Source organism: Mixophyes fleayi, chromosome 12 (genome assembly GCF_038048845.1).
Source record: "Mixophyes fleayi isolate aMixFle1 chromosome 12, aMixFle1.hap1, whole genome shotgun sequence".
Taxonomy (NCBI): domain Eukaryota; kingdom Metazoa; phylum Chordata; class Amphibia; order Anura; family Limnodynastidae; genus Mixophyes; species Mixophyes fleayi.
Genome location: NC_134413.1, coordinates 84,605,232 through 84,618,086, shown reverse-complemented (window position 1 = coordinate 84,618,086; position 12,855 = coordinate 84,605,232). Strand labels below are relative to the sequence as shown.

The 12,855-nt window shown below is 48.5% G+C and overlaps 1 protein-coding gene across 3 annotated transcripts in view; it reads left to right on the top strand.

The window, feature by feature from the left end:
- Positions 1-12,855, top strand: part of THBS3 (thrombospondin 3) — a 113,832-nt gene that overhangs the window by 87,383 nt on the left and 13,594 nt on the right. For all 3 annotated transcript variants that reach the window (XM_075192448.1, XM_075192445.1, XM_075192447.1), the window contains exons 5-17: positions 2,673-2,699; positions 2,938-3,020; positions 3,190-3,241; positions 4,216-4,364; positions 4,447-4,587; positions 4,711-4,788; positions 4,872-5,024; positions 5,187-5,297; positions 7,439-7,546; positions 10,238-10,397; positions 10,611-10,729; positions 12,099-12,151; positions 12,567-12,760. In XM_075192448.1, the coding sequence (XP_075048549.1) occupies positions 2,673-2,699; positions 2,938-3,020; positions 3,190-3,241; positions 4,216-4,364; positions 4,447-4,587; positions 4,711-4,788; positions 4,872-5,024; positions 5,187-5,297; positions 7,439-7,546; positions 10,238-10,397; positions 10,611-10,729; positions 12,099-12,151; positions 12,567-12,760 (1,428 nt within the window). The remainder of the gene's footprint in view (positions 1-2,672; positions 2,700-2,937; positions 3,021-3,189; positions 3,242-4,215; positions 4,365-4,446; positions 4,588-4,710; positions 4,789-4,871; positions 5,025-5,186; positions 5,298-7,438; positions 7,547-10,237; positions 10,398-10,610; positions 10,730-12,098; positions 12,152-12,566; positions 12,761-12,855) is intronic.

The window sequence follows — 12,855 nt, the reverse complement described above, 5'->3', positions numbered from 1 at the left end:
TGCGGAGGTCAGGGAGGGATGATGCAGAGGTCAGGCAGGAGGAGTGATGTGGAGGACAGGCAGGGGTGATGCGGAGATCAGGCAGGAGTGATGTGGAGGACAGAGAGAGGTGATGCGGAGGACAGAGAGAGGTGATGCGGAGGACAGAGAGGGGTGATGCGGAGGACAGGGAGGGATGATGCGGAGGTCAGGGAGGGATGATGCGGAGGTCAGGCAGGAGTGACGGGGAGGGCAGAGATGGGTGACGCGGAGGACAGTCAGGGGTGACGCGGAGGTCAGAGATGGATGGCGCGGAGGTCAGGCAGGGGTGACGTGGAGTAAATGCAGGAGTGATGCTGAGGTCAGGCAGGCGTGATGTGGAGTAAACGCAGGAGTGATGTGGAGGACAGAGAGGGGTGACGCGGAGGTCACGCAGGGGTGATGCGGAGGACAAGGTGGGGTGATAAAGAGGAGAGGGAGGGGTGACGCGGAGTAAATGCAGGAGTGATGTAGAGGACAGAGAGGGGTGATGCGGAGGACAGAGAGGGGTGATGCGGAGGACAGAGAGGTGTGATGTGGAGGACAGGGAGGGATGATGCGGAGGTCAGGGAGGGATGATGCGGAGGTCAGGCAGGAGTGATGCGGAGGACAGGCAGGAGTGATGCGGAGGACAGGCAGGAGTGATGCGGAGGACAGAGAGAGGTGATGCGGAGGACAGAGAGGGTTGATGCGGAGGACAGAGAGGGGTGATGCGGAGGACAAGGAGGGGTGATGCGGAGGTCAGGGAGGGATGATGCGGAGGTCAGGCAGGAGTGATGTGGAGGACAGAGAGGGGTGACGCGGAGGACAGAGAGGGGTGATGCGGAGGACAGAGAGGGATGATGCGGAGGACAGAGAGGGATGATGCGGAGGTTAGGCAAGGGTGACGCGGAGGGCAGAGAAGGGTGACGCGGAGGACAGAGAGGGGTGACGCGGAGGTCAGGCAGGAGTGATACGGAGGAAATGCAGGAGTGACGCGGAGGACAGAGATGGGTGACGCGGAGGACAGAGATGGGTGACGCGGAGGACAGTCAGGGGTGACGCGGAGGTTAGATATGGATGACATGTAGGTTAGGCAGGGGTGACGCGGAGGACAGGGAGAGATGATGCGGAGGTCAGGCAGGAGGAGTGATGCGGAGGACAGGCAGGGGTGATGTGGAGGACAGAGAGAGGTGATGCGGAGGACAGGGAGGGATGATGCGGAGGTCAGGGAGGGATGATGCGGAGGTCAGGCAGGAGGAGTGATGTGGAGGACAGGCAGGGGTGATGCGGAGATCAGGCAGGAGTGATGTGGAGGACAGAGAGAGGTGATGCGGAGGACAGAGAGGGGTGATGCGGAGGCCAGAGAGGGGTGATGCGGAGGACAGGGAGGGATGATGCGGAGGTCAGGGAGGGGTGATGCGGAGGTTAGGGAGGGATGATGCGGAGGTCAGGCAGGAGTGATTTGGAGGACAGAGAGGGGTGACTCGGAGGACAGAGAGGGGTGACGCGGAGGTCAGGCAGGGGTGATGCGGAGGACAGGGAGGGATGATGCGGAGGTCAGGCAGGAGTGATACGGAGGAAATGCAGGAGTGACGCAGAGGACAGAGATGGGTGACGCGGAGGACAGTCAGGGGTGACGCGGAGGTTAGATATGGATGACATGGAGGTTAGGCAGGGGTGACGCGGAGGACAAGGAGGGATGATGCGGAGGACAGAGATGGGTGACGCGGAGGACAGTCAGGGGTGACCGGAGGTTAGATGTGGATGACATGGAGGTTAGGCAGGGGTGACGCGGAGGACAGGGAGGGATGATGCGGAGGTCAGGCAGGAGTGAAGAGGAGGAAATGCAAGAGTGACGCGGAGGACAGGCAGGGGTGATGTGGAAGACAGAGAGGGGTGACGCGGAGGACAGGGAGGGATGATGCGGAGGTCAGGCAGGAGTGATGTGGAGGATAGGCAGAGGTGACGCGGTGGACAGGCAGGAGTGACGGGGAGGGCAGAGATGGGTGACGCAGAGGACAGTCAGGGGTGACGCGGAGGTCAGAGATGGATGGCGTGGAGGTTAGGCAGGGGTGATGCGGAGGACAAGTAGGGGTGATACAGACTAGAGGGAGGGGTGACGCGGAGGACAGGCAGGGGTGATGTGGAGTAAACGCAGGAGTGATGTGGAGGACAGAGAGGGGTGACGCGGAGGACAAGGAGGGGTGATACAGAGGAGAGGGAGGGGTGACGCGGAGTAAACGCAGGAGTGATGTGGAGGACAGAGAGGGGTGACGCGGAGGTCAGGCAGAGGTGACGCGGAGGACAGACAGGAGTGACGCGGAGGTTAGAGATGGATGGCGTGGAGGTTAGGCAGGGGTGACGCGGAGGACAAGTAGGGGTGATACTGCTAGAGGGAGGGGTGACGCGGAGGACAAGGAGGGGTGATACAGAGGAGAGGGAGGGGTGACGCGGAGGACAGAGAGGGGTGACGCGGAGGTCAGGCAGGGGTGAATACAATTGTGACATTTCCTTGTCCGTAGATCCGATGAGGCTTAAACTTTACAGTATGTCTTCGGAATTGTACACCAGTCATACACAATGGTCGCTGATGAGAAGGGGGCTGGTAAGAGAGCGCTTCCTGTATATGGCTGAATATTTATCTCTCTATATTTTGTTTTGTCTCCTGACAGTGAACGGAGTCGTTAATTCAATCCTAGGTAAGTCTGCCACAGTCATACCCCTTTATTTCATATAATTCATTCAAAAACTGCCTGTCTGATGTATGGGAGATGCATTTCACAGCATGTCCACAATGGGGCAGAATGTTTCTGATTTACATTGTACAGTTAATAGCAGCAATTTCAGTGTATTATGGGTATCAGAAGCCACGTTGTATTGTTGTATTAAGATGAGAGTACCTCTGTTATTATATTATATTACGTATCTGTGTGGCAGGTGAACACACCAAGGCTCTCATCACACAGATGACGCTCTTCAATAAGGTGCTGGCGGAGCTGAGAGAGGACATACGAGACCAGGTGAGGGAGGCAGGGGGGGTACAGACGTACAGGACACTAAACTGTGACCCCAATATTATCATTTGTCTTAACAATCTGTGTCCACCACAGGGGTCCCCTGATCCCCTCTCACGTGTGTGCCCCCTGGTGAAAGGGTCACAGGGAATAATTAGTATTTCTTTGTGGACAGGTTAAGGAAATGTCTCTCATCAGGAACACCATCATGGAATGTCAGGTGTGTGGTAAGTCTCATCATTTACCCGCCACGTACAGCTTGTCCCTCCCACTGCAGGGTGACATAGACAGGGTGGAGCTGTGAGACATGGAGCCTGCTCTTCCCACAGCAGGGTGACACAAACAGGGTGGAGCTATGAGACATGGGGTCAGCCCCTCCCACTGCAGGGTGACAGACAGAAGGGAGCTATGAAACATGGGGTCAGCCCCTCCCACAGCAGGGTGACAGATAGAAGGGAGCTATGAGACATGGGGTCAGCCCCTCCCACTGCAGGGTGACAGACAGAATGGAGCTATGATACATGGGGCCAGCCCCTCCCACTGCAGGGGGACAGACAGAAGGGAGCTATGATACATGGGGTCAGCCCCTCCCACTGCAGGGTGACAGACAGAATGGAGCTATGATACATGGGGTCAGCCCCCCCCACTGCAGGGTGACAGACAGAATGGAGCTATGATACATGGGGTCAGCCCCCCCCCCACTGCAGGGTGACAGACAGAATGGAGCTATGATACATGGGGTCAGCCCCTCCCACTGCAGGGTGACAGACAGAATGGAGCTATGATACATGGGGTCAGCCCCCCCCCACTGCAGGGGGACAGACAGTATGATACATGGGGCCAGCCCCTCCCACTGCAGGGTGACAGACAGAAGGGAGCTATGATACATGGGGTCAGCCCCTCCCATTGCAGGGTGACAGACAGTATGATACATGGGGTCAGCCCCTCCCACTGCAGGGGGACAGACAGTATGATACATGGGGTCAGCCCCTCCCACTGCAGGGGGACAGACAGTATGATACATGGGGCCAGCCCCTCCCACTGCAGGGGGACAGACAGTATGATACATGGGGCCAGCCCCTCCCACTGCAGGGGGACAGACAGAAGGGAGCTATGAGACATGGGGTCAGCCCCTCCCACAGCAGGGTGTCTCTTTGATGTGACATACGTTTAATAGAAGCTGCTGTCTTGTTACCCGCAGGGTTCCATGAACACCGCTCACGCTGCAACCCCAACCCCTGCTTCCAGGGAGTGGACTGTATGGAGACCTACGAGTATCCGGGATATCGCTGCGGCCCGTGCCCTCCAGGATCTCATGGCAACGGGACGCACTGTGCGGATATTAACGAGGTATTGACCAGTGTGACTCCGGGTGGATGGTTCAGTGAGGGAGACTGTAGCACTGATGCCCAGTTCTGTGTGTCCCTTGTAGTGCTCTCACGCCAGTCCATGCTTCTCCGGCTCTAAGTGCATCAATACGTCGCCTGGTTTCCGGTGTGACGCCTGTCCTCGCGGGTACAAGGGCAACACAGTGTCAGGAGTGGGCGTTGACTATGCCAAAGCCAGCAAGCAGGTAAGAACAGAGGGCAATCATCCTGGTAACATGGGCGGTGAGTGACGTCCACGTCATATCGTCATACATGGCTTTCTTGGAGGGTTGTGACTCCTTTGAACCGGGATCTATCATGTTTTCCAGGTGTGCTCAGACATTGATGAATGTAATGACGGGAACAACGGCGGTTGTGCCGCAAACTCCATCTGTACTAATACTGTGGTAAGACCACATTCCAGCCTTCCATCATCTCACCTACCCGATCCTACTGCTTTATTCTCATAACGCTTGTTTCCCCTGTCTAGGGCTCGTACAAGTGTGGCCCCTGCAAGCCCGGCTTTGTGGGGAACCAGTCACTGGGTTGTGTGCCCAAAAAATCCTGCATCGGCCCAGCGTTCAACCCTTGCCATGTGAATGGTCATTGTGTGTTCGAGAGGAACGGGGATGTCTCATGTGCAGTAAGACACTTGCTAAGATTACCAATCACCGGTTAAATTGCTGCTGCTGATCCGATCTTTAAGTTATCTAACTTTCCATTCTACACTAGATTACGGCTGACGGTTATGTGCGTAGAGCACCGTGTGTCCATTATCACTCATCTCATTTCTTTCTCTTCACAGTGCAACGTTGGTTGGGCCGGGAACGGATACACTTGTGGTAGAGACACCGATATTGACGGCTACCCAGATGAACCGATGCCCTGTATTGATAACAACAAACACTGTCGTCAGGTTCGAGCCTTGATAGGGAAGAATCAACAACATTATATTTGAAACAGAGAATATGAATTTATTTACTTTGAACGTTACTGATAGTCCATTTATATGAATCAACCTACAATGTAGATGTTGTGGTCTCTTAACACTGAGCGTTGTAAACATATGAATCTTACTGTTGGACTTTGGATCTGGAGGAGAAACAGTTCTTAGGAACAGATTATAAATAAATGGTTGAACGGTATTTGCTAGATCTATGTAGATCTGGGTATATGGCTGTAAATAGAGTGATCGCCTCTCAGTTTAGGTAGAGAGGTGGTCTCTTGGTTTAGCTAAAGAGGTGGTTTCTTGGTTTAAGTAGTGAGGTGGTTTCTTAGTTTAGGTAGAGAGGTGGTCTCTTGGTTTATATAGAGAGGTGGTCTCTTGGTTTATGTAGAGAGGTGGTCTCTTGGTTTAGCTAAAGAGGTGGTTTCTTGGTTTCTTGGTTTAAGTAGTGAGGTGGTTTCTTAGTTTAGGTAGAGAGGTGGTCTCTTGGTTTATGTAGAGAGGTGGTCTATTGGTTTAGCTAAAGAGGTGGTTTCTTGGTTTAAGTAGAGAGGTGGTTTCTTAGTTTAGGAAGAGAGGTGGTCTCTTGGTTTAGGTAGAGAGGTGGTTTCTTAGTTTAGGTAGAGAGGTGGTCTCTTGGTTTAGGTAGAGAGGTGGTTTCTTAGTTTAAATAGAGAAGTGGTCTCTTGGTTTAGGTAGAGAGGTGGTCTCTTGGTTTATGTAGAGAGGTGGTCTCTTGGTTTATGTAGAGAGGTGGTCTCTTGGTTTATGTAGAGAGGTGGTCTCTTGGTTTAGCTAAAGAGGTGGTTTCTTGGTTTAAGTAGTGAGGTGGTTTCTTAGTTTAGGTAGAGAGGTGGTCTCTTGTTTAAGTAGAGAGATGGTCTCTTGGTTTAGGTAGAGAGGTGGTCTCTTGGTTTATGTAGAGAGGTGGTCTCTTGGTTTAGCTAAAGAGGTGGTTTCTTGGTTTAAGTAGTGAAGTGGTTTCTTAGTTTAGGTAGAGAGGTGGTCTCTTGGTTTATGTAGAGAGGTGGTCTCTTGGTTTATGTAGAGAGGTGGACTCTTGGTTTAGCTAAAGAGGTGGTTTCTTGGTTTAAGTAGTGAGGTGGTTTCTTAGTTTAGGTAGAGAGGTGGTCTCTTGATTTAAGTAAAGAGGTGGTTTCTTAGTTTAGGAAGAGAGGTGGTCTCTTGGTTTAGGTAGAGAGGTGGTTTCTTAGTTTAGGTAGAGAGGCGGTCTCTTGGTTTAGGTAGAGAGGTGGTTTCTTAGTTTAAATAGAGAAGTGGTCTCTTGGTTTAGGTAGAGAGGTGGTCTCATGATTTAAGTAGTGAGGTGGTTTCTTAGTTTAGGTAGAGAGGTGGTCTCTTGGTTTATGTAGAGAGGTGGTTTCTTTGTTTAGGTAGAGAGGTGGTCTCTTAGAGAGGCAGAATGATGTTTTCTAGGCTTTGGTAGAGAGATTGTCTCTTGGTTTAGGTAGAAAGATGGTCTTTAGATTAGGTAGAGGGACATTTTCTGTGCTTAGGTAAAGATATAATATCTAGATTTAGGTAGAAAGATGGTCTCTAGATTTAGGTAGAAAGATGGTCTTTAGATTAGGTAGAGGGACATTTTCTATGCTTAGGTAGAGATATGATATCTAGATTTAGGTAGAGAGATAAAGCCTGATTCATTAAGGAAAGTTAAGCAAAAGTAAGTAAGCAAGGCAAAACCATGTTGCATTGGAGGGGGGGCGGGTAAATTTAAAATGTGGGAACAGATTTATAGTCGGGTAGGGCATGTCCTAGATCATCTTTAAAGTTTATATGCGAAATAATTAACTAATTAGCATACCTTGTATTGTAATATGGTTTTGTCCACGAGAAAACGTACTCCTTTTTTTGCCTTACTTTCCTTAATGAATCAGGCCCATGGTCTCTAGATTTAGGTAGAGGGGTGTTTCCTGGGGTTAGGTAGAGAAATGGTCTCTAGGTTTGGTACAGGAGGACCGTATCCTACAGGTGCACATAAAAGTACAATGAATGAGTGAGTTATGGTGGGATGATTGCTGTGTACTGTTTATGTAACATTTGTAGTTGAATAATATATGTATTTCTACTTCCAATTTCCCACCTCACAGGATAACTGCAAACTGACCCCCAACTCCGGGCAGGAGGATGCAGATAATGATGGGATCGGGGACCAATGTGATGAAGACGCTGATGGAGATGGGATCAAAAATGTTGAGGTCATTTTCTCTGAACATTGACATTGTATTTGGCTAATCACATATCCTGGTGATAATACCAAACTGGCTGGACATTATCACTCCTTCCCTGTTATAATGAGCAGTTCGGCAGCGTGCATCCCAGGAGAGCACGTTAGTGCAGTGTGATAGAGATAGAACGGTGTGTAACCATAATACTACACAGGTGGCAGGTAACAGCACACTGCACAAAGCAGCGGAGGCCAGGGTGGGTCAGTTTGTGGGGGGGCTACACTGGGTATAAATAGCTCCTCCTCTAAGGCCTCATACCCACTGGAGTTTTGGGGCTCACTGTATCTTCCTATTAAGTTTGCATGTGGTAAACACAAAAAATGGAACACGTAGTGTCTTGAAAACAGTCAACGCAACGCCATAAAAGCTAATGGGTACGGTAACACTGGGAATAACAGCTCTGAGTGTCAGACGCATTTACAGGTGATTTACGTGCACTAAAAAGGCACTTAAAAAAAGCCAGTGGGTATAAGCTCTAGCAAGGGACGGATAGTGGAAGTACAGCTGCAAATGTTCCTCTGTAGCAGAAAAAGGAGGGAACAAAAGAAGTTATGGAGATTGTGGTTTCTTTGGTATCAGAGAGAGACAAGGAAAAAAGTTGTTGGAGGTAAAACACTAAGAGCTGAATCTGATTTGATTTACTTACCTGTGCTAAAATGTTTGTGCTGCTGTAAACTGGAAAGGCCTGGATAGATTGTTTTTTTTTTAAGGGGCCGTACCTCCTTAAATGTGTGAATTGTATGTAATAGGTGGTCTATGCACCCTATCCACCACCTAGTACAATACTACCCATATAAGTGGTTTACAACAACTTGTCACAAATGGTGTTAGAGGTGGGATAATTTTTACGCATGCTTAAAGTAGTCTACAAAGGAGAATCAGGGAGGAAGTGACACACAAATTATTAACTACATAGCTGGGGGGAAAAACTCAATTCACTTTACAGAGGGTGATGCAAAATATGGGGACATGGGACTTCTTGCAGCAGTAGAAGGAATAACTAGTCCGATAATCACGTATTGCAAAAGTTGTCTGATTAAGATGACATTGAAGCCTACTTTCAGACCTTTAAGCATGAAGCCTGGGGACCTGCCAAATGAGCCTAAATTGTATCTCCTTTCTTAATCTGCAAAGTTGAAAATGCTTATTATGATCTTGACCAGGAGGCAGCCAATGTCTAACAGAGGCTGAAGGTAGAAATACTTCCCCCATCAGCTGTAACACCTTGAGAACAAAGATTTATGGCATGATTCATTATAAATGTGTTCCAGTTGTAGGGAAATGAAGAGACCCTGGATCACTGAAGAAATAGGGATTAATAATGAGTAATTGTTAGTTCCACACAACAATGGGCCTAGTTGATGCACATCTTTTTTGGGGTCCATATTGGGGTGCAGAACACACTAGGATAGAATGCTACAAAGGTTCATATGGATATATGAAGGGGACGTGCGTTATTGTGATGTGTGCAAAGTGTCACTTCACTTTCCCACACCCCCACTTAAAAGCTGCATTGACACCACTTCCCATCACTGATAAGCCTTTTAAGAGTATGGATTTGTTGAGGCTTTTATAGAAGTGTGCCCTTGAACACCAGTACGTACTGGTCGTGCAGCCAAATACCAAGAGATCCCATCAAAGCTATCATTAGAGAGTTCTTCAAGGGTCGGTTTACTAGAAGAATAAACAGGGATACCTGTTGTTTTAAGGCATATGCAGGTAAGGTTAATGAAAATGAAAGATATACTTCAGTATATTTTGGTGCGGGCTCACATTGTGAAATACAAAGCTCCTCAATAGTTTTATTATAATAGGAGAGTATTGAGTCAAGTATTTCAGACAAAAGATAGAGCGGTTGATCTTCTCCCAACCTCAGAGAGCGAGGAACCCCATGAGGTCATGGAAATAGTGAGTTATAACATAACCTGACCATAGGATAATGGAACAGATTTACTCTGTTACTATCTTGAAGTCTTGACACCGCGGAGGAATCTTTAGTAATTCTTTCATACCCTGCGGTTGGGAAAGTAATACTGGCGGACAAAGAACCCACCTAGTCAACAAAGCTTGTGGAGTCTGGTTTACGGACAGATAGCTCCTTAAAAAGTTGCAGAAAATCTTAATATAGTTCTAACAAACAGAGATATTGTCTCTGACAAATCAGGGAGAACATCGATATTGATCATAATGTTGTTACTCGGCCAGGTGTAAGGATTAAATAAAAGCTTTATAGAGTTCCTGAGGCTAAAGAATAATAGGCCAGTATAGGAGTTCAAAAAATGATGGACCTAGTTGTCATAGAAGAGGGAAACAGTTTATGACCCAAATTGTCTTAGTTCCCAAACCAGATGGAAGTAGAAGATTTTGTAATGATTTCTGGAACATAAATGAAAACTTGTAAAGTACATTGTATGGATATTATCTTATGGAGTGTTCATTGTTCGTGTATTAGTCTATAGAGGTCCCATTCTACGAATGTCAGTCTACTTCATAACACCTTACACCTCCAATTCAGCAGTGAAATTATAATTTTCTCTTAATTTGTAGTATGGGTTATTTTAGAATTGGTTCTGAGCCCCCTGAACACCTTCCTCTTCATCAGACTCCTTGCATGATAACCACCAACGGTCCCTTATATAAACATTTCATGTGCCCGTGCAGGATAACTGTAGACTTGTCCCCAACAAGGACCAGCAGAATTCAGACACCGACTCTTTTGGCGATGCCTGTGACAATTGTCCTAATGTCCCCAACAATGACCAGAAAGACACGGATAACAATGGAGAAGGTGACGCATGTGACAATGACATTGATGGTGACGGTGAGTATCTTTGTGATCATTACGGGTCAACTATGATAAGAAAGTGAAGGGGGCATTCTGTAATGAGATATAAAGGGAAGTGACGGGAGCATTCTCGAAGGTGTTCCTGATTGTCCACCAAGCAAATACATCTACAGATCCACATTGTATTGTAAACACTTTCTAATCACAACAAATTATATATCAATATATATATATAATGTTTATATGTAGGTATCCCAAACATGCTGGATAATTGTGCAAGAGTGCCAAATCCCCTCCAGACAGACAGAGACCTGGATGGGGTGGGAGATGCCTGTGATAGCTGCCCAGAGACCAGCAACCCAACACAGGTAAAGATGCTTCTACAATCCAATTGTCACTAATTATCCATATAGCATGCAACCCTGTCATCAGTAACTCAGATCTCCTGATACACTTTGTGCTGCTGGGGACCCTGCTCCTTCCACTATATAACTCTCAGTCTGTGGCTTCCTGCTGCCTCCATTCCCCTCCTCACATCATGTCACTGCCCCTGTCACATGCAGCCCTGTCCTCACTAACACATCACTCATCTCCTGATAAACTCTGTGCTGCTGTGGACCCTGCTCCTACTATATAACTCCCAGCCTGTGGCTTCCTGCTGCCTCCATTCCCCTCCTCACATCATGTCACTGCCCCTGTCACATGCAGCCCTGTCCTCACTACTACATCACTCATCTCCTGATATACTCTGTGCTGCTGGGGCACCCTGCTCCTTCCACTATATAACTCTCAGTCTGTGGCTTCCTGCTGCCTCCATTCCCCTCCTCACATCATGTCACTGCCCCTGTCACATGCAGCCCTGTCCTCACTAACACATCACTCATCTCCTGATAAACTCTGTGCTGCTGTGGACCCTGCTCCTACTATATAACTCCCAGCCTGTGGCTTCCTGCTGCCTCCATTCCCCTCCTCACATCATGTCACTGCCCCTGTCACATGCAGCCCTGTCCTCACTAAAACATCACTCATCTCCTGATATACTCTGTGCTGCTGGGGACCCTGCTCCTTCCACTATATAACTCTCAGTCTGTGGCTTCCTGCTGCCCCCATTCCTCTCCTCACATCACGTCACTGCCCCTGTCACATGCAGCCCTGTCCTCACTACTACATCACTCATCTCCTGATATACTCTGTGCTGCTGGGGACCCTGCTCCTTCCACTATATAACTCTCAGTCTGTGGCTTCCTGCTACCTCCATTCCTCTCCTCACATCATGTCACTGCCCCTGTCACATGCAGCCCTGTCCTCACTACTACATCACTCATCTCCTGATATACTCTGTGCTGCTGGGGCACCCTGCTCCTTCCACTATATAACTCTCAGTCTGTGGCTTCCTGCTGCCTCCATTCCTCTCCTCACATCATGTCACTGCCCCTGTCACATGCAGCCCTGTCCTCACTAACACATCACTCATCTCCTGATATACTCTGTGCTGCTGGGGACCCTGCTCCTTCCACTATATAACTCTCAGTCTGTGGCTTCCTGCTGCCTCCATTCCCCTCCTCCCATCATGTCACTGCCCCTGTCACATACAGCCATGTCCTCACTAACACATCACTCATCTCCTGATATACTCTGTGCTGCTGAGCTATAGAGATAGCTGTATTTGATGGAAACCAGACCACACAGCAACTCCCGTCGGGTCTTTGATACTGACCCATATTATTCTATTTCTAGACAGATGCTGATAGCGACTTGGTGGGTGACATGTGTGACACAAATCAGGACAGGTATGTTGTATCCTTATCACTTATCCATCTTGTGGAATGATTGACATCTGTCTCTAGGAAACTAGAACTACATAAAGATGTTCTTCTACCCAAATTGGCCGGATGCTCGATAATAATTCAATTAAATTCTGTTGGGTTATCATCGGTCATATTGGTAAATATGCTCTGAAGACCGTACTCGAAAACACTAATGTGTTCTAGAAGAGATTCCAGCTGCTCAGTCCTTGAACAGAATGGCCTACAGTCATCTAGTTTGGCCACCTACATGTGTGGTCAAGTTGGACACTGACCTCTCAATGTACAACATGACCATGTTTGCAGCCCTTGACAGACCGATAGGGAACGGACATTGGTTGTGATTGATGATTGAGACGTGATAACTCCATAGTGACACCTAAGAACTTTCATTCCTCAGAGATGGTGATGGTCACCAGGACACCAAGGACAATTGTCCAGAAATTCCCAACAGTTCCCAACTGGATTCAGACAATGATGGTATTGGAGATGAGTGCGACCAAGATGATGACAACGATGGAATTCCAGACTACATCCCACCGGGACCGGACAACTGCCGGCTCATACACAACCCCAATCAGAAAGACACGGATGGTAAGTGCATGGGGCCTGTGAGAACATGTATGGCATTAGTAGATATAGTGTCATTGTTGTATCTCTCTCCAGCTGGACAACAATGACAAGCAAAC